The 27,984-nt window shown below is 44.9% G+C and overlaps 1 protein-coding gene and 1 long non-coding RNA gene across 25 annotated transcripts; both read left to right on the top strand.

The window, feature by feature from the left end:
- Positions 1-36: 36 nt before the first annotated feature.
- On the top strand, positions 37-3,470 carry LOC123099940 (uncharacterized). The gene is made up of 4 exons (XR_006448310.1): positions 37-556; positions 806-940; positions 2,519-2,615; positions 2,731-3,470. It is a non-coding gene; the product is annotated as an uncharacterized lncRNA (long non-coding RNA).
- A 2,598-nt stretch (positions 3,471-6,068) lies between these two features.
- LOC123147882 (disease resistance protein Pik-2) lies at positions 6,069-26,025 on the top strand. Of its 24 annotated transcripts, none has more exons than XM_044567289.1 (13): positions 6,077-6,183; positions 6,712-6,876; positions 6,963-7,024; positions 7,264-7,340; positions 7,413-7,470; positions 7,653-7,746; positions 8,668-8,712; positions 12,225-13,352; positions 14,584-15,114; positions 15,292-15,951; positions 17,130-17,550; positions 17,671-17,765; positions 23,706-26,025. In XM_044567289.1, exons 5-13 carry the CDS (start codon positions 7,430-7,432, stop codon positions 25,809-25,811), a joined length of 5,121 nt encoding a protein of 1,706 aa, XP_044423224.1. In that variant the 5' UTR covers positions 6,077-6,183; positions 6,712-6,876; positions 6,963-7,024; positions 7,264-7,340; positions 7,413-7,429; the 3' UTR covers positions 25,812-26,025. The 24 variants fall into 24 exon arrangements, with proteins under 24 accessions (XP_044423261.1, XP_044423142.1, XP_044423208.1 ...); XM_044567364.1 differs by having other exon boundaries at positions 17,130-17,765; positions 23,706-23,833; positions 23,949-24,260; XM_044567222.1 differs by having other exon boundaries at positions 6,133-6,183; positions 6,712-6,735; positions 6,854-6,876; positions 17,130-17,765.
- Positions 26,026-27,984: the final 1,959 nt, after the last annotated feature.

Raw genomic sequence — 27,984 nt, 5'->3', positions numbered from 1 at the left:
GCCTTAATTTTATTCGGCCTAACACAAGGGTTGGAAACCAAAAAGAAACACAGGACACACGGGCATGTATGCATCGAAGGAGAGCCCGGGGTATGGCCGCCGCCGCCGCCACGCGTGGATGATCTTCCTGTCCGGCCATCGGCGTAGCCCACGCGGGCGAGCTGCAGATTTGGATGGGCTGCCTGGCCCACGCAGCGGACCGCGGTGGTTCGAGCAACTCCTCGACGCAGGGGAAAAGATTGGCGGCGCTGGAGTTCGCCGGAATGGGCAGGCGGCCGGTGGGTGACGCGAGGCCGCGGCGCCGGCGCGAGGAAGACGAGCGGATCCGGGGCGGCGGCGACCGATCCGGCTGCTGGTGCGGCGGCTTGCTCCGGTGGCGGCGGCGTCCTGCTCATCCGTAGAAAGAGGGACAGGGCGTGAGGGAGAGAGGAAGAAAGGAGAGGGTGAAGGGGGCGCAGGGTCAGGGAGGTGGTCGGTAGCGGTGGCGGCTCCGGCGACCGGCCGGCGGGCTTGCCAGGCAAGGCTAAGGAGTACGCCAGCCTAAGATTCGATAGCGGTATGTTTGATTTTTAGAATTGGCCTGAACAGTCTGTTTGCTGTGTTTCATCTTCTGAATTGGAAACCATGGCGTGCCTGAATTTTTTTCTAGAACATGCTGCTTGAGTTGGTAATCATTCTTGGTGATTTATTCGATATACTGATGAATCATCCTTTGCAGTGCATGACTTGAATGGATTTCTGAATTCCAAACAGTATGCTGTTGTGATGTTTGATTAGTGTCTTCTGTGAATCTGTACCAAAACAGACTAGACAGCAGACCAAGGCCATGGATCGGTTGATTCAACAGGGAAGGAAGAGACAGCAGGTTATAAAACGAGCTTGGGGATTAACTGGCCTGAAACTTAAACAGGGCCGCCCTGATGATGGACTCAAGCTCCAGGTTTGCTCGCCTAGCACGTCCTAATTACATTGGCTCTTGTCAAAATGTCTAGCAGATGGATAATGAATTCATTCTGTGATGCCACATAGATATGCAAAGTCATAGTCCTGCATGTATGCACGTACCTCTTCCTAATGGCATGATGTAGTCTTTCTACTGATACATACAAGTCGATAGACGGGCACACACATTAGTAAGTTTTGCTACTAGCCTAATGAAGAGCCTTTTATACATCCTTGCAGATAAAAAATGAATTGAATTATGAGCATCAGACAACTACGATCAATTTCCCGGTTATACCTGAAATAAAAGTGGCCGACCAAATGAAAGGAGGGATGCTTTCCTTGATGTGAGATTGTATAGATTATCTTACTTGATCTGCAATATTTCTTTGGATTTCTTTTTTATGAAAGATACATGACACATAGTTTGCTGGATGGGTCTAAGATAAATATTTTAGTTATAGGAGGATTTTTTGAACGAGTAATAGTATTACCACCATTTACTTGGTCTGTTGTGCTTTCGGTAGAACTTTCATATTTCAACACAAAAACAACAATTCAAGTTGGGACCAGAATCGCACAAACATCAAGCTCAAAGGAAATATCAGTTGGGAGTGATCAAGTATTCATTTTCTTAGTGATCTAATAGGTCTTATATTTGTTTAGAGAGGGAGTATGTTTCTAGATAGCCGTCAATTCCAATGTTTCGTTTATTTACTGTCTGAATATGAAGAAGATAGGTTTGCAATGTAGCTTTTTACATGATAATGTAACAAACATTTATGTCTTATAACTGCAAACATTTTTTTTAGTCCGTCACAGAGCAAATGTTTGGGAGTTGAAAATTATTTGGATACACATGATCTCAGCAAAGAAAGATTCACACATACTGCAACCAAAGGAGCTCCTGCACTCTCTATGCAACTAGAGAAATTATCCTTAATTACGAGCAGTACCCTAGATTTAGTTGTGGTTCTAACATATTAGAGATGTGGTTAGAATACCTACTGCTATGAACTATTAAGTGGTTCGCACAAATCACCGATTCCCTCGTGCAGTGTACAATGTGATATTGATCACCATAGGATCAAACTTAATACAGGAAGTACGCACTTAATTGTTTCTGAACTATACTACTTTGTATGTTCATTCTCCTTTCCTTTTAAATCTCCAATTTAGTTGCAAGTATTTTATTTGTTATCATTTGGCTTCTTAATAAGAAATTTAGCAAGCAACTACTCCACCGATGAAAGAGATGTTGACCATTTTTGCTGCAGTGAGGTGCATTCTCGATCATGTTAATAATCTGTATCTAAATTATTCAAATGTGAAACTCATCCTTCTTAAAACATCTGCAACACATATGTGCACTCCGATATGGTAAAATATTTGCATTCTATAGGCCTTCAAGTTTGTGTAGCATCCCCATATTTACCTGGTTAGTGTATATGTTGGTATGCATTTTGCCTGCACAAGATTGGAAATGGTGATAGATTTGCACAAGACTACTTGCCACTTCTTATAGGATTGGTGAAAGAAGATGAGTAATTGCTGAAATTTGATGTTCTATGTACAGAATCAAGATATGCCACTGTAGATGTTTTTTTAAAGGCAGCTAGCTACTTGGATTGCGCAAATCAACAAGTACTCCCGCATATAGCATCAGAACTAAGGTTATTCTTAATTAAGTAGCTCACAAGATCACTTTAAGATTTTTTTTCACATGAAAATAATAACCTTGAAGTTCAAATCTTCTATTGAAACTCCTTTCCTATGTATGAACCTCAGGAGACAACTTCCAGTAGACCTGGCCAATGGAAATCTCAATTCTCTTAGCCTGTAAGCTCAGCTCTCAATCAGGTATTCTATTCGTAACTCAGCGTATTTTTCTGAAGTTTTAGGCCTAACTCCCAAACATCTTTTGTCAAGAGTAAGAATGTAGCTGTTGATGGTTGCTTGCTGAAGAAGAGTGGTATCAATATTACCATAGAAGTAGATGTTTTTCGAATTATTCTTGATTTTCTATTATGTTAATATATCTCTGCTCTGTTTTTAATTGGGAATCCTTGCTCCTTGGGTCCCAGTAAATTGTACAAAAGGTAATTTATCTGAATTTTATGGTCTTTTAGTTTGTTCCGAGCCTCTGAGTTTCCTCAGTTCTTCTGTACCTTTTATTTGTTGGTTTACATTTATTGGATGTTCCAATGTTATTCTATGTTCATATGTGCAATCGGATTTACAAAACAACAAGCAAAGCAATTTATGAACATTGCATTTTCTATTTTATCAACGTTGCATTTTCTTAGTTGTCGTTAGTTAGCAGATGTGCTAGAACAACACACGCATGTGTGCGATTTTGCCCTGGCTTTCTGATTTCTGAATTGAAACGAGCAGGTGCATGGGTTTCTTGATAGAGTCAAGTAGCGGTGCTTTGAGCTTGATGTCCCGTGACCCAGTTCCTTGAACTGGCTAACCCTTATTGATGTCGTATATCCTGAACTAACTCTCATGACCAAGTCCTCAACACGTCTGACACTCACATGCATGTTGTGCTGTGGCTCAATTCATTGCATTGTGATTGAATACATTTAGACACATTAGGATTAGGCGGTCGCCAACATCGGTGAGGGTGGTGAGGAAGAAAAGCGACGACATGGGTCAGCACCGTGTTAAAATAGAGGACATGGACATGTGAGGGAGTCTTGATCCACGCTTATGTCTTAGGGGCATGCGATACTTTTTTTCCTCCTCCCGTTGCAACGCACGGGCAATTTTCCTAGTGTTTCTAAATAGCATCACTAATACAACTAGAACCGTAGTATCCGACGGGTATGATCGCAGGCGGTGGACACCAAAAATAAGGAACCATCACAGGATCATAACTCCAGTGAGATCCTTGAAGAATCTGCCAGGTATTGTCAAACCTGCCCTTCAATGCAACAATGTAGCGACGGACGTGCTCGTCCTCCTCGCTGACACGGTGACGTACCACCTCCGCGGTGTCCGGAACGGCACCGTCACTGGCCCACGCGACCGCCACCAAACAAGGACCGGGTCAACAATGGGCTGCCTCCTCACCAAACTACGTTCCCCGGAAGGTAGCACCTCCCAATACCAGCCCGGCGGAGCCCAGTCCCGAACATGGCCCTGATCAAGCAGGCCTCCACCGCCGAGTCGACGACGAGGAGGATGCGGGATAGGCTCAATGCTAACCTGCACGTTGCTTAGCTTTAAGCCTTGAGGAATAGGGTAGACTGCACGGAGCTATGCGCAGTGCAGTTTACACTATTCCGAAAGGTTTGAAGCTAATTAACGAGCATGACGCCTCTTTTTTATTTTTAATGACTTATTACAACTCAGAAAAAAATAGAAAAAAATAAATATAGCAGAAAAGAAAAAAAACTATATAAAAAACTACTCAGAAATAAATAGAAGAAAAAATAGTTGTGACTAACTTTACTAAAGAAAATGAGCATAGATGCGCTTATAGAGAAAATTCAACCTAAATTCATAATAAATTTCTACTAACTTCAGAAAAATTCAATATGAATTTAGGTCAAATTCCCTCTATAAGGGCATCTATTTTCACTTTGAGAGGGAGGGGCTTATAAACGGGTGTGAGCACCCTTCGGTTGGCGAGGTGGGACTAAACTCTGACCGCAACGAGGACCAACCCTTTAGTCCCGGTTGGCGGCACGAACCGGGACTAATGGGCTGGATTTGGTCCCGGTTCAAGCCGCCAACCGGGACCAATGATGGTGGGCCAGGAGCGAGGCCCATTGGTCCCGGTTTGTCCCATCAACCGGGACCAAAAGGTCCAGACGAACCGGGACCAATAGCCCACGTGGCCCGGCCGGCCCCCGGGGCTCATGAACCGGGTCCAATGCCACCATTGGTCCCGGTTCTGGACTGAACCGGGACTAATGGGCTGACCCGGCCTGGACCATTGCCCCTTTTTCTACTAGTAATCTCATCAAGTCAATAATAGCATCGAGACGAAGAGCATGCATATGAACATCTGAAATCTTGACACTGTGCACCGTCGTGGTCAGGCTATCAACACACAATCCGTTCATGAAGCATGGACACAATTAGACCATCTATAAATGCATAAATTATGAAATTCATCAATGGCATATAAATGTGGATAAGATGGATGTGAAGACAAGTAGGAAAGCCATAGCTACCTGAATAATTGTTGAACCAAACATGACTGTGGTACTACAATAAGAAGAAAGGCAGCCCAGTGTCCCTAGTTTAGATGCAGAGATTACCGATATATGCAAGGATTGAGTTAAACCAAGTTGGATCAACCTTCCCAGACAAGGGGCATTCTCGATGATGAGCTCTTCAAACCTTATATCTCCCCAACTACAATATTTCACACTTATGCTTCTAATGCTATGTGAGTTGATTCAAACATAACGGAAGCCATGACATAGGTGAATTAGCAAGCACTTCGGAGCGGGGCAACGGACAATCATGGTGTGTGATGTCGATTTGGATAAGCTGGCCCGTTTAAGTGTGAGCTTCTAAAACTTAGGTAAGTGAAGCATTTCCATGGTGCTATCGGGTAGGTGGTAATCACGAATTATTTTTTTTCGAATTCAAAAGATGTTCATCAATGTAAAAAAAATATTCATCAATTTCAACTTTTTTCATTGAATTAAAAAAATATTCATCAAATTCAAAATTTGTTCATCAATTTCAAAAAATGTCATCAAATTCAAAATTTCTGAACCTTTTTGTAATCCTGAACTATTTTAACATAGAATAAAACAAAAGCAGAAAATAAAAAAAGAAAGGTAAAAACAAAAAACAGGGGGCGTCTTGTCCTGCAAACGGGTCAGCCCAAATTGGCGCGCCAGGGTGTGTGTTCACACGACACCTAACACGCGCCATATAGGAGGTCCCTTTTGAGCCTATCTGGACTCTTTTAAGGGGCTAATATTAAAAATATTAAAAATAATAATAAAAACAGTAAACGGGCCGTGTCATGCCCAGCCTCGCAGCCCGGGCACGGCCCTAGACGGGCCACGTGCCGGTACGACCCGATTACGAAGATGCCGGCCCATTTCGCTTGGTCCAAGACTGGGTAGCTGGGCCCGCGCGTCAGTGAGACAGAAGTCCTCTCCGGTCCCTCTTCCCTCGGTCCCTCCTGTCTCCTGGCCAGTTCGTCTTCCTCTAGTGGCTCCCTCAGAAGTTCTAATGGCGGATTCGTCGGCGTCGCGCCGGATGCAGGTCCGATTCGAGGGGAACGACTCCCCTTCTCTCTCTCTCTCTCTCTCTCTCTCTCTCTCTCTCTCTCTTGCGGATTGGTCGCCGCTCGCCGGTGATGCCTACTGCTAGGGTTAGCAGAGAGCAGGCAGATCGATCCACAGTTCGCCGGTGATGCTTCTGCTAGGGCTGCTTGGTTGATTAGCTAGCTCGTCTAGTTCCCAATTTATCTAGTAGTGATTTTTCGAGTTTCTGTTGCTGTGGTGATTGATAGAGAAATTGTGGAACTAACTAGACAGTGTGAGATTTCACTGGCGCCAGGTTAGGTTATTGCTGATGCGTTGAGCTAATTCATGTAATTCCTTTGAACACCACACTGTTGTCACCATTTGAAATTGTTGGTTGTTTCTCTGTTTATTTTTCTCTATAAGTAAACGGCGATTCCAAATCTACTTTCGCCTTTCAGCTGTATGTTCAGTTGAACGCTGCTGTAAATGGGTATATCAAGACATGTCTAATTGCGTTGCCTTCTGTTTTCCTGTATTTATCCAGGTCAATTCTTGCAGAGTTACCCAGGTCAGCTAAAACTCATAAATACTCAACTTCTTAGAATTCTCCAGCAAAGTCTTGGTCTGGCATTGCTGGTATTTGATTATGCTCAGAGTTTAAACCAGCTGTCTTCCTTAAAAATCAGCACTAAACATGTGGATGGTTCAGGTTTTGCTTTGCAGCCCTTGTGAGGTTTATATTCTTTCTGTCTTCTTTCGTTTCTTTTCTTATGATATTCCTTCTTACTTTCATAGGGACTCCTGACCCTGAAACTGTGACTCCTGTAGTGCCCCGGCACCAAAAATCATATACAGAGGTTCACTATTTGTGTCACGCACTAACGCTAGCATGAGAACTTAGTTCAGTCTGAATATTTTGTAATTTGTTAATTTACTGGGCTAAGCATTTAGTTCAGTCTGAATATTTTGCAACCTTGAGCGTTCCTTTTTCTTTCTCTCACAGGCTCATGCTAGCACGTGCAACTTATTTCAGTCTGAATATGTTGATACTGAACCAGAAGTTGTCTCTAAACTGTCATATTGCTGCACTCGACAGGTCTGAAGTTTTCCAGACTTAACACTTGACTGGTCAAGGAAATGACATAAAGGGGAGAGCGGCCAGATGGTATCCAGGTATTCTCAATTTCTGTTTGTCTCCTAGTATTATTGCTGCAGACTCTGTAACCCTGTTGTAATGTGATATAGGATATTATTATGACTTTATGAGCCGATCTCGGAACTCCGTATGGCACCCAAGCCCAAGGTTTGCACTTGAAAACTACTGCCTAACCAAACGTCCACAGTATGAATTTGCCATTTTTTTAGTGTCACCGTTTTGGGGGAAAGAACATGTGTATGTGCATGGTAACCGCACACACCATTTGATGAGGAATATAGACCTTTTAGAGAATCTTCATGATGCCCATTCGTGTCGCTGTTGAACAGCCATTGGAGAAGCAAGCCCAACACAGTTCTGGCTGGGTCTGAGAGATCACCCAAGCGAATCAACGTCCAGAGTTCAAACCGATGGCTTGAATTTGTGAGTACGCCACATCTGTTTGCACTTTGAAGTTTGGCAATCATACTGTGAGCTTGATGCGGTGAAGAGCAGCCTGCAGTAATTCATATTTACCATTTTTTGGCTGGGAATCCATTGTCTAGATGTTCATGTGCAGTGAAACCAGGTTACGATTATGCTTCTCACTTCGTGACCTGATTTATGCTTTCAAACTCACATGCTGCTCATTCATGCATGTCTGTGACTCCATAAAAAAACACTTACTGACCTCAGCTGCAACCACCAATCTTGGTGACTGATTGATTGATGAAAAAGTAATCATTCCACGTCAGCATTCACAGCGAAGTTGCCTGTAATTAATAGGGAACTTAATTAATTAGGCACGGGAGTTAGTGCCTCTTGTCTCATCCTTTGGGTATCTCTTTTGTTGCCAAGAGTTGTTAGCAGCTCAAAGTTGACATTTATATATATGTATTTCAAGTTGGCCATCCACTTACGACTTCTTTGTTAAGCTCTTGTCTCATCCTTTTGGTCTTTCTTATTTATGTGGAAAGTTATATTTTGCTGGTACGTACATGGTTGCTTGCATTCTACAGCGGCAGGTGTAGCTTTCACAATAATTTGGGCATCACTAGCTGCCGGCCAGCCTTGTCTTGTTTGTTAAAAAGCGAGGAATTAATAACTGCTAGTGGTTATACAACGATTGATACATGGATGATTTTGTTATCAGCAATATCCATGCATACCTGCCCAACTACTCCATTCCTAAATAAACCGGCATGTACCCACGCTAGCATGAACACTTATTCAGTCTGAACATTTTGTAATTTGTCAATTTAGTGTGCTGAGTACGAGAAAAATGTATATGGCATAGTATTTGACTTTTTGATACTGAACCAAACGTTGGCTCTAAACTGTAATATTTGACATGACACTTGACAGGTCAGTAAAATGATACAAAGGGGACACCGGCCAGATAATATCCAGGTATTCTCAATTTCTATTTGTCTCCTAGTATTATTACTGCAACAAGAGGACTTTGTGACCCTATTGTCTTGTGATATAGTCCCTCCAGTCCTAAATATAAGCCTTTTTAGAGATTTCTATATGGACTACATACGGATGTATATAGACATATTTTAGAGTGTAGATTCACTCATTTTGCTCCGTATGTAGTTCATATTAGAATCTCTAAAAAGACTTATATTTAGGAATGGAGGGAGTAGGATATTAGTGATGAGCCCCCAAACCCAGATCAACCACGTCAGCATTCACAGCAAAGCTGCCTGTAATTAATAGGGAACTTAATTAGTTAGGCACGGGAGTTAGCGCCTCTTGTCGCATCCTTTGGGTCTCTCTTTTGTTGCCAAGAGTTGTTAGCAGCTCAAAGTTGACATTTATGTATATATATTTCAAGTTGGCCATCCACTTACGACTTTATGTGGAAAGTTATATTTTGCTGGTACATGGTTGCATGCATTCTACAGGGGCAGGTGTAGCTTTCTCAATAATTTGGGCATCATTACCTGCCGGCCAACCTTGTTTTCTTTGGTCCATGAGCAGTAAGGGATTAATAACTGCAAGTGGTTATACATCGACAGATGCATGCATGAATCTAGTCAAAAATATCCATGCATACCGCCCAACTACTCCATTCCTAATTAAACAATTGCTATTAGTTTTTGAATCACACTACTACTGCTTAGCTAGCAGCATCACCTGTAGGACTAGCTGCTGGCTTGCAAAGACCGGACTAAGTGAGTTCGTCATAGTTTAAAATTTCAAGAAGGGGTTCTTTAAACAACTTCCAATGTATTCATATTTCATCTATATAAACGAAGCTCCGTCCCTGGCACTTCCACAAGCTGCACTACTGGCTAGAGCAAGACTTACGGGAACAAAATGCACACTATCCATCCGTCTTGTTGAAGATAATTTTGTGCTCCCTGCCTGTTATACTTATCTGGTTCATCTCCACTCTGTGCTTCACTTTAGTAGTTGTTCCATATGGCACATGGAGTATGTGAGCTCTAGCTCACATGATCTCGGATGAACAGTAAATTCTGAAAAATAGTAAAAAGTAGATTTGTTTTGGCAAGAAACGTGATGTTTTCTCTACATGCGTGCAAATTTTTGATCGAATCACATTTGTGGAGGTGTGAAAAAAAACAAAATCGATGCTCCAAAACAAGTGTTTTTGGAAGCATTTTGGAGCATCAATTTTTTTTTGTCTACACCTCCACAAATGTGATCCCATTGCGAAAATTTGCATGCGTGTAAAAAAACATCAATGTTCCTTACCAAACAATTTTAGAATTGTTTGTTTCTTTTTACTATTTTATCAGAATTTACTGTTCACTTGAGATCATGTGAGCTTTCTATTTGTTCCATATGGGCTTTCTATTTATACTTTTCAGTGCCGCGCATCATTTCTTCAGCAATTTTGTGAGAATTAAGCCACTCCATAAAAAAAATCACAAACTGAACCCGGCTGCAACCACCACTCTTGGTGGCTGATTGATTGATGAAAAGGTAATCATTCCACGTCAGGGTTCACATCAAAGCTGCCTGTAATTAATAAGGAACTTGATTAATTAGGCACGGGAATTAGCGCGTCTTGTCGCATCCTTTGGGTCTCTTCTTTTGTTGCCAAGAGTTGTTAGCACCTCAGAGCTCATACATTTGTATATATTTCAAGTTGGCTATCCATTTGCAACGTTATGCGGAAAGTAACATAGTTTGCCTGTAATTAATAAGGAACTTAATTAATTATGCTCAGGAATTAGTGCATCTTCTCGCATCCTTTGGGTCTCTTCTCTTTTGTTGCCAAGAGTTGTTAGCACCTCAGAGATTATACATTTGTATATATTTCCACTTGCAACTTGTTGGGGAAAGTATATATTTTGCTGGTACATGGTTGCATGCATTCTACATGGGCAGCTGTACCTTTCACAATAATTTGGGCATGATTAATTAGGCTCATGACGTTACAGGAATTAGTAACGTCAAGTGGTTATATACATCCGCAGATGCATGCATGAATCAGATCAACAATATCGATGCATACCTGCCCAACTAATCAATTTCTAATTAAACAGTTGCTATAAATTTTTGAATCGTACTACTAATACTACTACTGGTTAGCAGCATCACCTGCATGACTAGCTGGCTTGCAAAGACAGGACTAAGTAATTCGTCATAGTTTAAAATTTTAAGAAGGGTCTCTTCAAACAACTTCCGATGTGTGCCCATTTCATCTATATATAAACGAAGCTCTGTTCCTGGCGCTTCCACAAGCTGCATTACTAGCTAGAGCAAGACCTACTGGAGCAAAATGCACGCGATTCATCTGTCAGGTTGAAGGTAATTTCGCTCCCCCATCCCCACCCCTAAAATAATTTTGTGGTTCATTGCCCACTCCGTGCTTTCCATCTGGTTTCCATATAACTTCCCATCTATATTTTTCAACATCATGCGTATCATTCCTAAAGCAACTTTGTGAGAATTAAGCATGCATATCAGGATGTAGTGTTCCATCTCCTGCATAAGGATTAGCTAGCAGTTTCTCTATCATACCCGAAGGAATTTCATAGTAAATATTTTCAGTAGGTTCAGTAGGTTGAGGGGCAACTATTTGTTCTTTTGGTAGGGGTGAAGGTACCCCAAAGTCAAACAAGCCCCTCAAAGGATGACTCCTCATCTAGGTTTGCCACGAGATTTCCTAAACTGCTGTTATTGGTTGCAATGTAACTGTAGCCGGAACAAACAAACATAATTGGCTTTGTTCCAAAAAAAGTGTATATATTTGTGTTCTTCGTTTTTGGGATGGATTGTAATCTTTGTTTTTCTTTTCTGATCATTGTGCTAATTGATTATGCATACCAAATGGCAAATGATGTGGACTTTAATACATCATCGTTCTAATCGCACATGAGCACCTAAGGGCTCTTGTGGACCTTGATGGTACCACATGGCCAATTAGCAATTCAGTGCTGAAAAACTTAAATAGAGATGTATAACCTCACTAGAACAAGACACACGGACAAGGATTAAAAGGTAGAAGCTATACTTCCTTAAATAGTGAGTTTCTATCAAACTCAAAGAAAAACAGGTAGCTATAGCAGAACATCACAAATAATGAACCCGTGTTTTAACATTCGGCTTACTACATGATACAAGGCAACATGTGTTTTTCCTGTAGTGAGCTGCTAGTTTTCTCTCATGAAAGTAGGATAGCTACCTCCATCATGAAAGTTGATGGTTGCAGCTCATCACCAAAGAGGCAAAGCATCGTACAAAGGTGATCTAATGCATATGCCTAACAGTGTTTTGTGTATGTGTGTGTGTGTGCGTGCCTGCATGTGTGTGCACGTAAGTAGAAGACTATCAGCTTTATAGTGGACCGGATACTATCCAAGATGTTCGACTTGCTCCAATAGATGCTTTCTCCTGATATGGTTTTCTTCCATTTTCTCTCCCTCTTTATAAACCATCTGCAGATTAGCGGATTGCCTGCTGCCTCCTACCCACACTACACAAGAAGGAAACAAACTCTAGAGATCTTCAGAGAGCAAACAATGGCGGACTTCGCGCTTGGGTTGACCAAGACGGCGGTGGAGGGGACACTGAGCAGGGTCCAGTTGGCGATCGATGAAGAGAACAAGCTGAGGGTGACGGCGAAGCAAGATCTGCGATACATCACAGCCGAATTCCAAATGATGCAGTCCTTCCTTAAGGTCGTCAACAAAGAGCGCGCTAATAATGAAGTGGTGAAGACCTGGGTGAAGCAGCTCCGAGACCTTGCCTTCGATGTCGAAGACTGCGTTGAGTTTGTTGTCCACCTGGACAACAACAACACGACCTTGATCTGGTTGTGGCGCCTGGTGCCATCCTGCATGGCACCACCTCGGACTCGGGAGCTGGACAGGGCAGTCGCTGAGTTAAAGCAGCTGAAGGCGAGGGTCGAGGAGGTAAGCCAGAGAAACACACGCTACAACCTCATCAGTGACTCCGGCTCCCAAGCCAAGACCACCACGCCAACCGAGCAGGCCGCCCTGGTCACCACCAACCCATCAGCATTCCACATGCTAACTGAGGTCTGGGAGGCTGCTGGGAAGCGACGCGGCATGAGTGACCTACAGGAGTTGATCATGGGTGAAGGCAGTGACCTTCAAACAATCTCCGTATGGGGAAGTTCAGCAGCTGATCTTGGGACAACGTCCATTTTTAGCATGCTGTATGGTGACCCAGGAATCTGCCGAGCATTCAAAAGACGAGCATGGGTAAAGTTGACGCATCCTTTTAAACCTGATGAGTTCATCAAGAGCTTGCTGACTCAGTTCTATGTGAGCTCTCACCAAAAAAACATTGCCGTGGACCGTCTCACGGAGGCTGAGCTCATGCAGCAAGTGAATGCACACAAGTATCTCATCATTCTAGAAGAAGTATTCAGTGTGGTGGACTGGGATGCCATCCGAGTGTGCCTGCCGGACAATGAGAATGGCAGCCGAATCATTGTGTCGACAAAGCAATTAAGGACTGCACTTTTGTGCACAGGGGGGCCATACAAAGTTTCAGAGCTCAGGAGATTCTCCGATGATCAATCTCTTTGTGCCTTTTCCAAGAAGGTAATTAACCCTAGAACAATGTTTCTACGTCCAAACTACAGTTCTTTTTTAAAAATCCCAGGTTTGTAGCACTAAAAATTCTAAAATATGATATATTCAACACATAAACAATAGTGGGACAGAAGTGTTTTCGTTGCCTTTGAATCCTTGTACAATCTACACAACATGCTCATCACTGCTTGACTAGAAATGAGGAAGAAATCATATCGTGGAGGAGCTTCTCCTTGAGCAGGGGATGGCAGTAGGCCTAATGCTGCTGGAGGAATGGGTGGCGGCAGGTCTTGTTCTGCTGGAGGAAGGGATGGCCACAGAGAGCTGCTCCACGTGTTGGCCATCGTGCTCCTGGACGAGCTGGGAGATGCAGAGGGCGCTGGTGCTTCAGCTCCTGGGAACAACGAGAGGGAGATTCAGAGGGCGGGGAGCTCAGGCCGAGCTAGCTCCGGTCACCGGAGGCGAGCTGGGTGGCGGTGGAGGGGTGATTGGGGAGCAGGGTGGCAGCGCGCTGGGCAGTGCCCAAACCATATCGAGCGGGGTGGGATATTGTGCGGGAGGCAGCTAGAGGGGAGGGCAAATTTTGAGGTTTCTGCCAAGAGGGGCCTAGCCAGTTTATCGGTAGATGCCCGATAATTCGCTTGTCAGGTCGATAAATCAACCCAAACCGACTAACACAACTGATATGGCATTAATTTTAGCGGTGACCCCCTGAGTTGCGATAAATCGGCCGATATCATATGTTGGTCTAGCTGTCTTTATATCATCTGATGGTGTTGTGTGAAAATTTGGGACATCTTGAAGAACTTTCTAGAAAACAATCAAAACAGTTGCATAACGGGACATAGCATTTCTTACACCATGCACGTTTTTAAAATAAAATCTAATGCACTTTGCGTAAAAAAGAAGGCGGACCGGGCTTAATTAATCGATAAACTAATATGATAAAATTGAATGTTGTCAAGTAATTCCTAGTTTATCCTATGTGCACCCGGACACAGGTATTGAATAGTAAAATAGAATGCAGGAAGGCTTATTGGCACAATATGGGATATTTAGTTTCAGAATTTTGGTAGGTCGAGCTAATCGTAGATAAAAATGGTTAGAATACTTTACTAGTATAATAATTGAAACGGTAAACACCCCCCCCCCAACCCCCTTCCGCCCCAAAAAACAAAACCAATCCTAAACCAAACACATGCTGGCCCTCTAGTTTAACAATCATGTCCCTTGCTTGCAGGTAGGGCGTCAGAGTGGTATGCGAGATCTTATTTGGCAAATAAGGTGTCGTAGTGTGATTTCGGTATGGGGGCTTAGCAATGACAAATCAACACTCATCAATAAAGTGTACACTAGCATAGTGTATAAGTGTAGACAATTCGAGGGGGTTGAATTTCAACGACACAGCTGGGTCAATGTACCCGCTCCTTTCAATTTGGAGGTTTTCTCTCGGCGCTTACTTGTAAGTTTTCGTTCAGAAGATCTCCAAGCTGAAGAAATTGCGGTGGTTAGTATGATGGGAGAGTGTGTCTTAACTCAAGAGTGTTGCAAGTTTCTGCGTGAAGACGATTGCCTCGTCGTTATTAATGGTTTGCAGTCCACACATGACTGGGACTTGATAAAAGCTGCCTTCTTGTCTGAGCCTATTAAAGGATGTATTCTTATCATTACAAATGAATCAAGTGTTGCCACACATTGTGTAGAGGAGGAAGATGGAGTTCTCAACATCAAAGATTTGGAAGCTGACATTATGCTTCGCCCCTTGATAAAGGTATGCATCCGTACACACTTCAACCTAAATTTGAACCCAATTCTCTATGTCATCCGTCATCTCATTGATGGGCACAATCATATTGATGGAGGTCGATCATACCATTGGAAGGTCTTCAGAGCAGCTGGTCAAACTCTTGTGCCTATCATCTTAATTATTATGTATCTTTACTTGTAGGGTTGGAGAACTGGAGGGAAGGAAGCTACTCACAGGGATTTCCTTTTCTCCATCAGATTGGGAGAGACACGTGAATGGTTCACAAAATTTGGAAACATGCATGGGGAACAAAGGAAGGACCTTTGGTTCCAATTAGACAATCCTGGTGTGATCTCGTTGTGGGGACCTGCTGGTGCTGGGAAATCAACTCTCATAAGAATCGTGTACTATTATCTAATGTTTAGAACTGATGCTTATCGGCAGTTGGAATATCAAGAGAGAATGGTTCACCTGGAAGGGAAAATTGCAAAGTTTAGTTGGGTTGATGTGCCGCATCCTTTCAATTTGAAAGACTTCTCTTGGCGCTTGTTATTGAATTTTCATTCAGGTGATCTTCAGGCCCAAAAAAATGCAGCAGTTGGTATGATGGAAGGCCAAGACCCAATTAAGGAGTGCTCTAAGTTTTTGCATGAAGACAAATGTGTCATCGTTATTGATGGTCTACGGTCCACTGATGATTGGGATTTGATAAAAGCTGCCTTATTATCTGATCCAGTTACCAGCCATATTATTGTCATTACAAATGTTGCAAGTGTCGCCATGCATTGTGTAGACGAGGGAGATCGAGTGATCAAGATCAATTGTCCAGAAGCTGACATGGCCCTTGATCCCCCAATAAAGGTGTGTTAATCTCCAATGATTAGCTAATTCTTTACCGTGCCAATAACCTATGGACTAATTTCCTGGACGCGTGTATATATTTAGAAAAACTTCCATTTTATGGTGCAAATGGAGTCTGGACCTTTGTCTCTAAATTTAGTGCCTAACCTTCTAAACCCGCTCATTTTAGATCATTTGATGATCCTCATTGAAACGAGAAATCACAACAATGGATTATTTTTTCCTCAAACTTTGTCTAATATTCCCGCTTATCATGGTTTTCACACATTTGAGCGTATTTTGTATGTTAGTGAATAATTTTTTGAATTGGAAATACAGTAGTTTGAATTTCAGACAAAATTTCTTGAGTTATTTTTCCAGTCAATCATACTATCTTAAACTGTCGGTGGTGAATCTGTTGCAGGTATTACAGTTAATTTTGCGGTTTGGATCTCACCATGTTTTGTCCATCAGTTTAAAATAAACTTTTTATTTTTCCATAATTTTTTAATATGAAATACACAAGCTGCTGTATTGTGTAGACTTATTTTCACTCCTCTTTTTATGTATGTTTAAGGAAATGATTTGTACACCAATTGTTGAATTTATCTTAATTCCATGTCATCTTATTAGCTTAAATTTGTGTGTATGCCACACTTATTTATGGAGAATTATTATTTACTGGGGTTTGTCAAGTACCTTCGATAATCCAGATAAGGGGGGTGATCTTTTTCGATGATAGAAGAGAAAATTTTCACCTGACTCCAGCCAGGCGATCCTATGTTCATATAAAAACAGTGAAAAAAAGGGCTGTCTGGTGCATGTAGCTCCACTTGTGCAGGGTCAGACCAATTTGGGTCTATTGTACGCAGCCTTTCCCTGCATTTCTGCAAGAGGCTTTTTCCAGAACTTGAACCCATGACCTCATGGTCACAAGGCAGCTGCTTTACCATTGCGCCAAGGCTCCCCTTCAAAAACAGTGAAAATAGTTTAAAAAAAATTATCAATTGATCTAAGATGAAAATAAAAATTCATATGCATCAATTTGGTTCATGTGGAGCGTGAACATGTATGGATCCAATGTCTAAGTTATGAATTTGTTCTGGTTGGAGCTGTATTGTAAGTTTTTCTATGCATACTAGACCAGAGTTGATGGGCGTGGCTTGTGCTAATCTAACAGTTCTGCATCTGACTTGCAGGGTTGTGCTTCCCGCGTATTCTCCAACAGGAGTGCAGAGGCACTTAACTTTATCAACACATTTAGACTTCTTGGGTGTCAGGATCGATCAGCTGATGAGCTTCTCCGCCGTTTAGATTCCCCAGGCCCTAGTGTGACCTCATTGTGGGGAATTGCTGGTGTTGGGAAATCAGCTGTGGCAAGAAGTCTGTACTGCCACGTGATGCTTGGACTGGAGCAAAATTTCAAGTGTAACCTCGCTGGTCCCATAACGGAATTTACAATGTGCAGCTGGGTAGACGTGCGTCATCCATTTAATTTGACAGACTTGTCTTGGCATTTGCTCCTGGATTTTCATTCAGATGATCTTCAAGCTAAGGAAAAGGCAGCAATTGGTATCTTGGAAGGGCAAGATCCTGTTCAAGAGTGTCGCAGAATTATGTGTGAGTACAGAAGTCTTGTTGTTCTCGATGGATTACGTTCCAGAGAGGATTGGGACTTGATAAAAGCCACCTTCTTACCCGATTCTACTAATGCATGTATCATCGTAATTACAAATGAAGCAAGTGTGGCTACACATTGTGTAGATAATAAGGAAGATCGAGCGGTCAATGTCAAAGGTCTTGAAGCTGACATGACGCTCGTTCTCTTCAAACAGGTGTGTGTGCTCTCAACCATTTATTTATTAATCTTCATTGAATCAAGGTATACAAAGTTTAAAATCCCATACTGGGATCAGCATACCGCAATGCGAATAAGTGGGCAGCATCATTGAAAAAACACTCATGCTTTTGAGATTATTGTGTATATATATTTAAAACATCAACAACGAAAATGATTTAATTTAACATGGTCCCTCGTACCTACTCTTTTTACATGAGAGGTAAGAGTATATAATAGATCTGAACCACTGATCTTATTAATTAGTGATCGATTAAGTTTTATCTTTTTATCTCACATGTAAAAAGGGGAGATAAGCGGGAGCATGCTAAACTTTGCCATGGAAAGAAGAAAATCTTGTTGACCTAGCGAAGGAATGATGTTGTAGTGGACTTGTAGAGCGGCTCGTAGCAGACCAGTATAGTGGCCACACTGCTGTCCACAGAGCACAACAGTGGGAAAGTAACTGGTATACTCTGCTACCGCAACAGTGGGAAAGTAACTGTTGTAGTGGACTTTTGCTTCTTGTTCACACACTAGTATTAGTTCGTAATGCATGTACTATGCAGTCCATAGTCGGTTCATTTGTCATATAAAAGGATTTGTAATCTCTCCTTTATAATCAAGCCATTCCTTGAGAGAAAACTTTCAGCTTCAAATCTTAGTACTATTTGTGCAAGTGTACCTGTGTGTGAGTGAATATACTCAGCTTTGGGAACCCCTAGCACTCATAGAATATGACCCCTACCACAAACAGGGCACCCCTACCACTCATAGTGTAGGACCCCTTGCACTCACAAAACAGGCCCTAACACTCTCCTACCACTCACAAGGTAGAACCCCTAGCACCTATAGTACACACCTTCCATAGTAGTTTGGGCTAACAATTGGCATCAGAGACTCGGTCAAGTGGCCATGTCAGGTGACACAAAGAAGCCCTCCGCCTCGGGCGGTTCCAAGGCGCTGCTAGAGACGCAGCTGCGGACCGTGACGGGCGGCTCCAAGTCACCGCCTCCACAAGGGGAGCGCCATCGCTCGGTGAGTCGAGGCTGCAGTCTGGTACGGCGTGGCAACCACAGTGACATCATGGTAAGGGAGATTGCGCGCGAGATCATTGGAGGTTGTAGCGGCACAAATATCTCCTTCCCGATGCTCACTCGCTCGAACTACAACGAGCGGGCGCTGATCATGGAGTGCAAACTATAGGCGGCAAACTTATGGTTCCCCATGGAGGACGACACCGTCTCCAGGAGCGAGGACATGCAAATGGTGGCTGCGCTGATCAGCTCTACCCCGGAGGAGATAAATGGCATGCTTGCGGTGAAGGCGAGCGCCAAGGAGGCATGGGCGTCCATCAGGACCCAGCGCCTCAGCAATTACCACATGCGCGAGGCAAGCGTGCAGAGGCTGCGGGGGTACTTCGAGAACATCGTCTTCAAGGATGGAGAGCGTGTCAATAACTTCGTTATGTGGATCAACAACCTCGCGACACAGCTCCGCTTGCTTGGTGACACTGTCGACGATGAGAGAATTGTGTATTAGTTCCTGCAAATTGTCCCCTCTCGCTTTGCTTAGGTAGCAACTGCTATCGATACTCTGCTTGACCTACGCACACTCTCCATCGAGGAGCTCACAGTCCGGTTGAGAGTGGCCGAGGACCACCTCGATGGTTGTCGCGAGAATTCTGGTGACAGACATCTCCTTCACACATAAAGGGTGTGGGAGGTGAAGAAGCGGCAGGGTGACGACAGTGGCGCCTCAGGAAGCCAGGGCAACCTCGGTAGAGGCGGAGGCCAGGCTCAACGTGCCGGTGAAATCCAGGGTAGCCTCAACAACAGGGCAGGCTAGCATGTGGTCTTGGCAACAATGACCATCAGGACAAGTGCCGGTACTACGGCATAAAGGGCCACCGGGTCCGCGATTGCCGTAAGAGGATAACTGACGAGGCTATCGCGGTCGCGGCGAACCTCGTCTAATTTGATGTAGACGGTGGGCCAAAAAGGATGCTGGCTTGCACCCAAACCGTGCAGGAGGGCACAACGCCTGCCACGAGCACGGTCTCAACAATTGTCGAGTCCGTGCATGCGACACGGAGCCCGTCAGCAGACTCCATCCCTATAGTGTTGGGAATTTACCCGACACCGTCATTCTCGGGGCCTATTGACTGGGAGGCGATGAAGGCACATGCGTGTGAAAGCCACGCCCCGACAACCAAGTCCCTAGCGATGCTGGTTCTTGTCTCGGCAACCGCGACCCATACAACCTCGGGTCCTGCAAAGTCCGTGCAAGAGTGCACGACGACTAAGGTCACACCTCGACCATGATGTTGACGACCATCAAGTCTGTGTAGGAGCGCACGACGACTCGGGTTGGCCATACCTTGACAACCAAGTGTCGGGGTCCACCATGTTGGTAGGAGATGGCTCGCTGAAAACGGAGTGTGTGTGTGGTTACATCGTCCTCAATGAGGAGAGAGTTGTGACCACACCCGTGCTTGTTGGAGACAAGCGATGCGAGGTTTGGTTCCTCGACACCGGCGCCATGAACCAAATGACTGTTACGGTCGACGTGTTCGCGGAGCTAGATCGCTCGATCACTAGGAAGGTGCGGTTCACGGACGGCTCGGTGGACGACATCCACATGCATGGGACCATCATCTTCGCCGACAAATGGGATGACCATAGGGCGTCCATGGATGTCTTCTTCATCAAGGCACTCAAGAGTCGCATCATAAGCATCGGCCAGCTCGACGAGAGCTGGTACGACATCACCATCCACCGCAGAGTGCTCTCCGTGCAAGACGAGCGCGGCAGTTGCTCATCAAGATAACCAAGGATCGAATCTCCTATACAAGTTCTTCATTGGCCCCGTGCATCTTGTGTGCCTCGCCGTGGGCCATGTTTTCGACGCTAGGCATTGGCATGCTTAGCTCAAACGCCAGCACTTTGACAGACTGCAAAATATGGCTCGTGGCGGCCTTGTGCGTGGGCTGCCGCACATCATGCACGCCGACGAGCTGTGTGATGCATGTCTTGTCAGGAAGCGCCGGCGTCTGCCTTTCCCAAGAAGGCAAGGTATTGGGCAAAGAAACCACTAGAATTGGTCCACGGGGACCTTTCTGGCCCGATCACCCAGCAAAGCCAGGCGGGTGTCGCTACATCCTGTTGCTCATCGATGACTACAACAGGTTCATGTGGACGATACTTCCTCGCCTCCAAGGACGAGGCGGATCAAGCCATCATAAAGCACCAAGCTGCTGCAAAGCTGGAGTACGGCCACAAGCTGCGAGTGCTGCGTATGGTTCGTGGCTGTGAGTTCACATCGGCCAGCTTCGACAAATACTGCAATGACAAAGGGGTACAACGACATCTCACGGCACGTACTCCCGCAGTAGAACGACATTGTCGAACGAAGGAACCAGACGGTGCTCGGCATGGCACGCTGCATGTTCAAGGTAAAGCAGGTGCCTAGCACGTACTGGGAGGAGGCCATGCTCATATCCGTCTTCATCCTCAACCGCTCCTTCAGGAGGCTTGGTACGGGAGGAAGCCGTACGTCTACTTCCTCTGCACTTTCGGATGCGTTGGGCACATCAAGACAAGACGCCCACAACTGAACAAGCTTGATGACAGGAGCACTAATAGTATTCATGGGCTAGGAGACAAGGTCCAACTAAGGCATGCAATATGCATGACCTCGTCGTGAAGCGTGTACACATCTTCCGGGATGTTGTCTTTGACTAGGACACACACTGGTGCTGGGAGGCACCGGGGGAGACTGCAGCAAGCAGCTCCTTCACCGTTGAGTTGAGTGCCCGGTGTACTTCGGCTCCCCGGGAAGTGCAATGTCAGGCAGAGTGACCCCGGGAACTGCAACCCTGGGAGCTGGGGGCCGGGAAATGTTTTAGAACGCAGACCCCGAGAACATTGTCCCTGGGTACAAAAACTCAAGGTGGATCCCGGGAAATTTGTGTCCCTGCCAATGACAAGGTCGGACATGTTCGACGCCAACGACAACGTTGCCACTCCACATTCGGGATCTTCTCGAGGAGACTGCAGGACAACCATACCTTTTTGAGAACGAGGATGATGACGACGATGATGGCGTTCTGCATCTGATGGACAACGAGGTGCCGACCTCGTTCGTGGAGGTCAAGCAAGAAGATTGTTGGCGCCGAGCGATGTTGGACCAACTGTTGTCAATCAACAACTCCACTTGGACATTCACCATACCGCCTGCAGGGCATCGAGCTATCGGGCTCAACTGGGTGTTCAAGGTGAAGAAGAACGAGCACCATGCCATTGTCAAGCATAAGGCACACCTCGTCGCAAAAGGTTATGCACATTGCGTAGGAGTGAACTTCGAGGAAGTCTTCGCACCTGTGGCAAGGCTCGAGTCTGTTCGACTGATGCTTGCCATGTCGGCACATCGAGGATGGGCGGTACCCCACTTGGACATCAAGTCGGTGTTCCTTAACGGTGATCTCGAGGAGGACGTCTACGTCTGCCAGCCACGTGGCTTCATCGCTGAAGGACACGAGCAAGGCGTGTAAAGGCTACACAAGGCCTTGTGCGGTCTCTGACAAACCCCGAGGGCGTGGAACGCCAAGCTGGATGTGAGCCTCGCATCACTTGGGTTCTCCCATAGCGCTTCTGAGCATGGCATGTACCCGCGTGGCACCGCGAACATGCTGCTCATCGTCGGCATCTACGTCGTCGACATGGTCATCGCCAGGGCAGAGCCCGACAAGGTCCAATGCTACGTCTCTTTAGCATGAGCGACCTCGGGTTGCTCCAATACTACCTCGGGTTGGAGGTAAACCAAGAGCGTGGTTGCATGATGATCACGCAGGTGACCTACACCGCCAAGATGCTGGAGCGAGCTAGCATGTCTGAATGCCACACCATGCAAGCTCTGATGGAGGCACGACTCAAGCTTAGTAAGGAGAGCCCCGAGAAGCCGGTGGACGCAACGTTCTACCGCAGCATTATCGGGAGCCTCAAGTATCTCGTGCATACCCGATCGGACATTTTGTTCGCTGTCGGTTTTCTGAGCAGGTTCATGGAAGCCCCGAGAAGCTATCATCTCGCCGCCGTCAAACACCTGCTCTGGTACATCTCAGGCACGATCATGCACGAATGCGTGTATCAAGGTGGCGATGGCGAGAACCTGGTCGGCTACAGCAACTCCGACCATGCCGGTGACCTGGACTCTAGGAAGTGCACCTCTAGCATACTTTTCTTCCTCGGAAGCAGTCCGGTCAGCTGGCAATCAATGAGGCAGAAGGTTGTCGCAACTTCTTCGTGCGAGGCAGAGTAATTGCGACAGCTACAGAGCATGTCAGGAATCTCGTTGGCTCGCCTTCTCAGCGAGATGCTAAATCGAGACATTGCCCATGCGGTCATCTTCGTCGACAACAAGGAGTGCACTATCAAATCAATCCTTAGGAATTTTTCATAAGGATTCCATTCCTGTGAATCAAATGACCTATGTAGGAAAAAATCCTTAAAATCCAAATCCTCCAAATATTCTATCAATTCCATCGAATCGAACCACTCGTGAATCTAGAACCCTGACCAGCTGATGCTCCAACAATTCCAGTTGTCTTAACACTGCTAGCTAATATGCCAATAGACTCAAGTCCCAGCCGGCATATAACACGACATAAAACCATAGTGCACAACATTAGTGTTGCCTATTTGATAGTTAATCTGGAATTTTATTTTTTGATATTGAGGAAAAGTAGGTTCGGTCATGTCAGGCATGGAAAACAAATGCAATATTTGATTTTATTTTTCAAAGTTTAATTTCAAATTTATTACTTATTTGGTAGGCAAATCTGTATTTTTTATGTTGATACTGAATAACTTATGGTAACTACTATTTGCCAAATAGAGATTTTACATTATTTAGAAGCTAATTTATTTCTGGATTTTAGATAATAAAGGATGGGATGGAATTTACTCCTGACGAGATGGAGCTCTCCAAAGTTACCTTAGGCAGATGTGGTGGGATTCCTAAAGTTATTGCTACTATAGGCCAACTCTTCACCAAAGAGAATGCCAGGTACTGGTCTATGTCAGCCACAGATTTGTTGGAGTTTATAAACGATGACTTTATGAGCAAGTTGGAGACCCATGATTGGTTTCACAGTTTAAGGGGTCTATTTTCTTGGATGCAGTCCTACTTTGACGGTTGCTCAGATTCCCTCAAGCCATGCATTTTCTATCTGTCAATCTTCCCTCCAGACCACAAGATAAGGCAGCGGCATTTGTTGAGACGGTGGATTGCAGAGGGTTATTGCAGGGACACATATAGTGGTACTGCAGAGGAGAATGGGAAGATATTGTTCTTGGAACTCATCAGCTTGAGCATAATCCAACAATGTCAGAAGGAACAGAAGTACCTATACCAAGTCAATGGTTTCTTTCATGAATACATCATTTCACGGCCAATGGAGGACAATCTTGTCTTCGCACTGGAAGGGAATTGCAGCCCGAACTCGCAACATGCAGGTCAACATCTCACCATAAGGGAGGACTGGGACAGGGACGAGGCAGTATTTAGGAGCATGGACTTCTCACATCTGCGGTCCTTGACTGTGTTTGGGGAGTGGATGCCATTCTTCCTCTCTTCCAACATGAGTCTACTTCGGGTGTTAGATTTGGCAGACACATCAGGTATACTAGATGCTGACCTTGAGCAGATCGTGAAGGTGCTACCTCGTCTTAAGTTTCTCTCTCTGCGAGGATGCAAAGAGATAAGCCATCTACCAGAATCATTCGGTGGCCTGAGGCAGCTGCAAACTTTGGATGTCAGAGACACCTCAATAGTCAAGCTACCATTGTGTGTCATCAAGCTACAGAAGTTGCAATACATTCGTGCTGGCACCATCATATCATCAGATGAAGGTGATGAATCTGTTGCAAGTGTACCAACAACAAACGTAGAACAAACATCATTGCCACCGGAGGGCAGTGATGACATGGTCACAACACTACCGAAAACAACAGAGGAGGTTCAGATATCAACACCACCTGAAGGTAGTGATGGCGTGGTCACAACTCTACCGGAAACTACAGAGGAGATTCAGACATCAACACTACCAGAAACGAGAAGAGAGGTTCAGACATCAGCATCACCTGAGGGCAGTGATGACATGGTCACAGCACTAACGGAAACACGGTTGTTATGGAGCTGCCGGCCATGTAGTTTGGTGTCTAGCTGGTTATCCAAGTTGCGCAGACGCCGACTTGATAATGATGGTGTTGAGGTTCCTGAAGGGATTGGGAGCATGACGGCCTTGCATACTATTGGTGTTGTCAATGTCAATATTCCTAATGGAAAGGCAATCCTAAAGGAGCTTAAGAAGGTTACACAACTACGCAAGCTCAGTGTGTCTGGCATAAACGGGCAAAACATACAAGAATTGTGTAATTTCATATCCGGTCACAAGCATCTGGAGTCCTTGTCAGTGCGACTCGATAAGCATAAGGATAAGGATAAGGAGGGGTTATTTGCTTGTTTCAGTGACATGATTTCCCAGCCACCCAAGACCCTAAAGAGCCTTAAGCTGTACGGGCATGTAAACAAACTGCCAATTTGGATCAAACAGCTTGATAATCTCACGAAGTTCGATCTTGAGTTGACTATACTATTGCCAGAGGACATGCACTTCCTTGGTGAATTGTCAGATGCATATTTCATACGCCGCCTTTGTGTCAAGCCAATTCAAGACGGTGAACTCCATTTTAGCACCCTGGGACATGTTCTCTTTTGGACATTACAGGTCCTAGAGATCGATTGCACCTCCAAGTTACTGGTAACTTTTGTAGATCATGTGATTCGGACAACTGAGGTGCTGAAGATTCACTGCTCTGGTGGGGCGTCCTTGCAGATTTCTGGACTAGAGCATCTAGCTAGTCTCAAAGAAGTGTGGCTGAAGGGTTCCTACAGCGACGAACTCGCGCAAGAGTTGCAACAGCAACTTTCCGAGCATGCAAAAAAACCTGTCTGGAAGCTAGTGCAGCGACGCTCGTCTTGATAGGCTCTCTTTCTATTCATGTGTTATTTCTGTACTTATAAGTTGTAACAAGTCCTGCAGGAAGGAATACAGTTCTGCATTGCGCATCGTCGTTGCACTCTGTATACGAACTTCTGACAAAGAAACCGCCCTTGTGGTGCATTTATTTCATTGTCGTTCTGTAACATATATAGTGGAGTATTATTAGTATCTACTATTTTTGTGGTTGGATAAATTGATTCGTGAGCGGAAGACCAGAAAAATTGAAGCAAAGATAGATTTAGTTAGGTATCCATGCGATGTGCGGAGGTGAACAAACTCAAAAGTATGTGTTGTACCCCAGTGCAACTGCCTCTGAAGAAACAGAAATTCAATGAGCTTGCCGGTTTATCTGGCGACTCTCTTCTTGCTTCAGTGAACTTGCTTGCTTGTGTTTATGTGATGGTAGGGAGATCCTGGAGCAATTTTATCATGGCACCATGGCATTGGCATTTCTAGGTTGCTCGTAGATTAACCTGATGATGATTTATCACATGTCTGGGGCTTATTTACACTACCGGTCCATAACCAAAAAAAATGTGTAGGTAGATATCCTGTACTATACTATTGATTCACTAACAAGTCCAAGGAACTCTAGAAATGGATACAACTTGAATCAGCTCAACATCAGGACCATTGGACCTTCTTATGTTGAAAACAGAAACAGTTCCCTACTTCCACGGTGAAGCCCCACCTCTTCCTTGTTCCGACTGACAGGTGATGTGAACTGGAGACATCGCCCAACATTCCGAATCCGCAACAAACTTAAACAAACTACAGATGTGACAACTAACAAAGTTAAGACAAAGCATGAAATTCATACGGATATCTCCATTTAAAGGGATCAGCTAGATCCAAATCATGGACACCAAAGTCCATAATGTAGCGATGAGAGGCATCCGGTGTCACATGAAGACGAGCAACCCCCGAGGCCTTCATATCCAGCTGAAGCACCTTACGTTGTTGTGCAAAAAACTCCTCATTGTAATCGTTTTGATTAACTTCAAGAGTCACTAACTCTAGCATCCTCGCATTCAGTAAAAAGAATGTGGCAAAGTCAACATGTGACTTTATGCCCCGATAACATCGCCAAGCAATTGTCTTGAGACGAATGTCAAGAGATCTTATAAGATTCTGGTGCTTACGACGCCACAAGTTGGTTTCCCCTGGTCCAGTGGACTGAAAATAAACATTGACAAATGAAACAAAACCATTTCAGAACAGTAAATAGATCAAATGAGCATTGAATAACATGAACCATCGTCACAGCAGAATTGTAACCTCAATGTACAGCTTTTCCAAGCAAGGAAAGCATCCCATGAAGTCTATAACACCATCCAGACTAAGAGCATGCATATGAAGAGCTAAAATCTTGACAGTACGCATCGTTGTCATCAGGCTATCAACACGCAGTCCCTTCATGAAGCATGGAAGACAACATTAGACCATAAGTTGCAGAAGAAATTATGTAACTCATCAGCACATAGAAATGCAGATAAAAGGCATGTAGGAAGGTCATAGGTACCTGAATAACCGTCGAGTCAAACACGAGTGTGGTACGACAGACAAAAGAAAGGCGGCCTAAGGTCTCCAGTTTAGGCGCGGAGATTACCGATATATGCAAGACATCAGTTGTTAAACCAAGTTCAAGCAACCTTTCAAGACGAGGGGCATTCTCGATGATAAGTTCCCGAAATTTGAGCTCTTTCCTATGACTATAAACCTTCCAACCTATGCCTCTAAGGCTAATGGAATTGATTCGGAGACAACGGAAGCCAGAACTGTTCTCAATCAGCAAGCACTCTAGAGTAGGGCAAGCCGCAATCATGGCGTGCAGCGCGGGTTCGGAGATGCTGACCCGTTCAAGCCCGAGCTTCTTAAGCTTAGGGAAGCGAAGCGCCTGAGTGGTGCTGTCGGGTAGGTGGCACTCTCCTATGGTGGCAACACAGAGTGTGTCACAGAAGCGGAAGGCGGCTGCAGGCGGAGATGGCGGAGGGGATGGCGGAGGGGCACGCAGAAGCGGCGGCCGGGGCCCGGGTGGGCGGCGAGGACGCGCGACACGACGGTGTCGAGCTCGCCCTTGTCGTCGCAGATCCAGTGGTGGTTGAGGTTGAGCGGGGCTGAGCGCCAGAGGTGGCGCCACCGGGAGGCGAGG

This window comes from Triticum aestivum, chromosome 1B, assembly GCF_018294505.1.
Source record: "Triticum aestivum cultivar Chinese Spring chromosome 1B, IWGSC CS RefSeq v2.1, whole genome shotgun sequence".
NCBI lineage: Eukaryota > Viridiplantae > Streptophyta > Magnoliopsida > Poales > Poaceae > Triticum > Triticum aestivum.
The sequence above is the reverse complement of the archived record's forward strand: the minus strand, read 5'-3'. Positions and strand labels throughout refer to the sequence as shown.

Excerpts from the sequence above, each read along its gene's own strand:
- LOC123147882 (XM_044567207.1), top strand. The coding sequence starts at position 7,430 with ATGAGCCGATCTCGGAACTCCGTATGGCACCCAAGCCCAAG. Across the intron at positions 7,747-8,667 it reads CAAACCGATGGCTTGAATTT|GTCAGTAAAATGATACAAAG; the intron begins GTGAGTACGCCA and ends GACACTTGACAG. Across the intron at positions 13,353-14,583 it reads TTTGTGCCTTTTCCAAGAAG|GTAGGGCGTCAGAGTGGTAT; the intron begins GTAATTAACCCT and ends CCTTGCTTGCAG.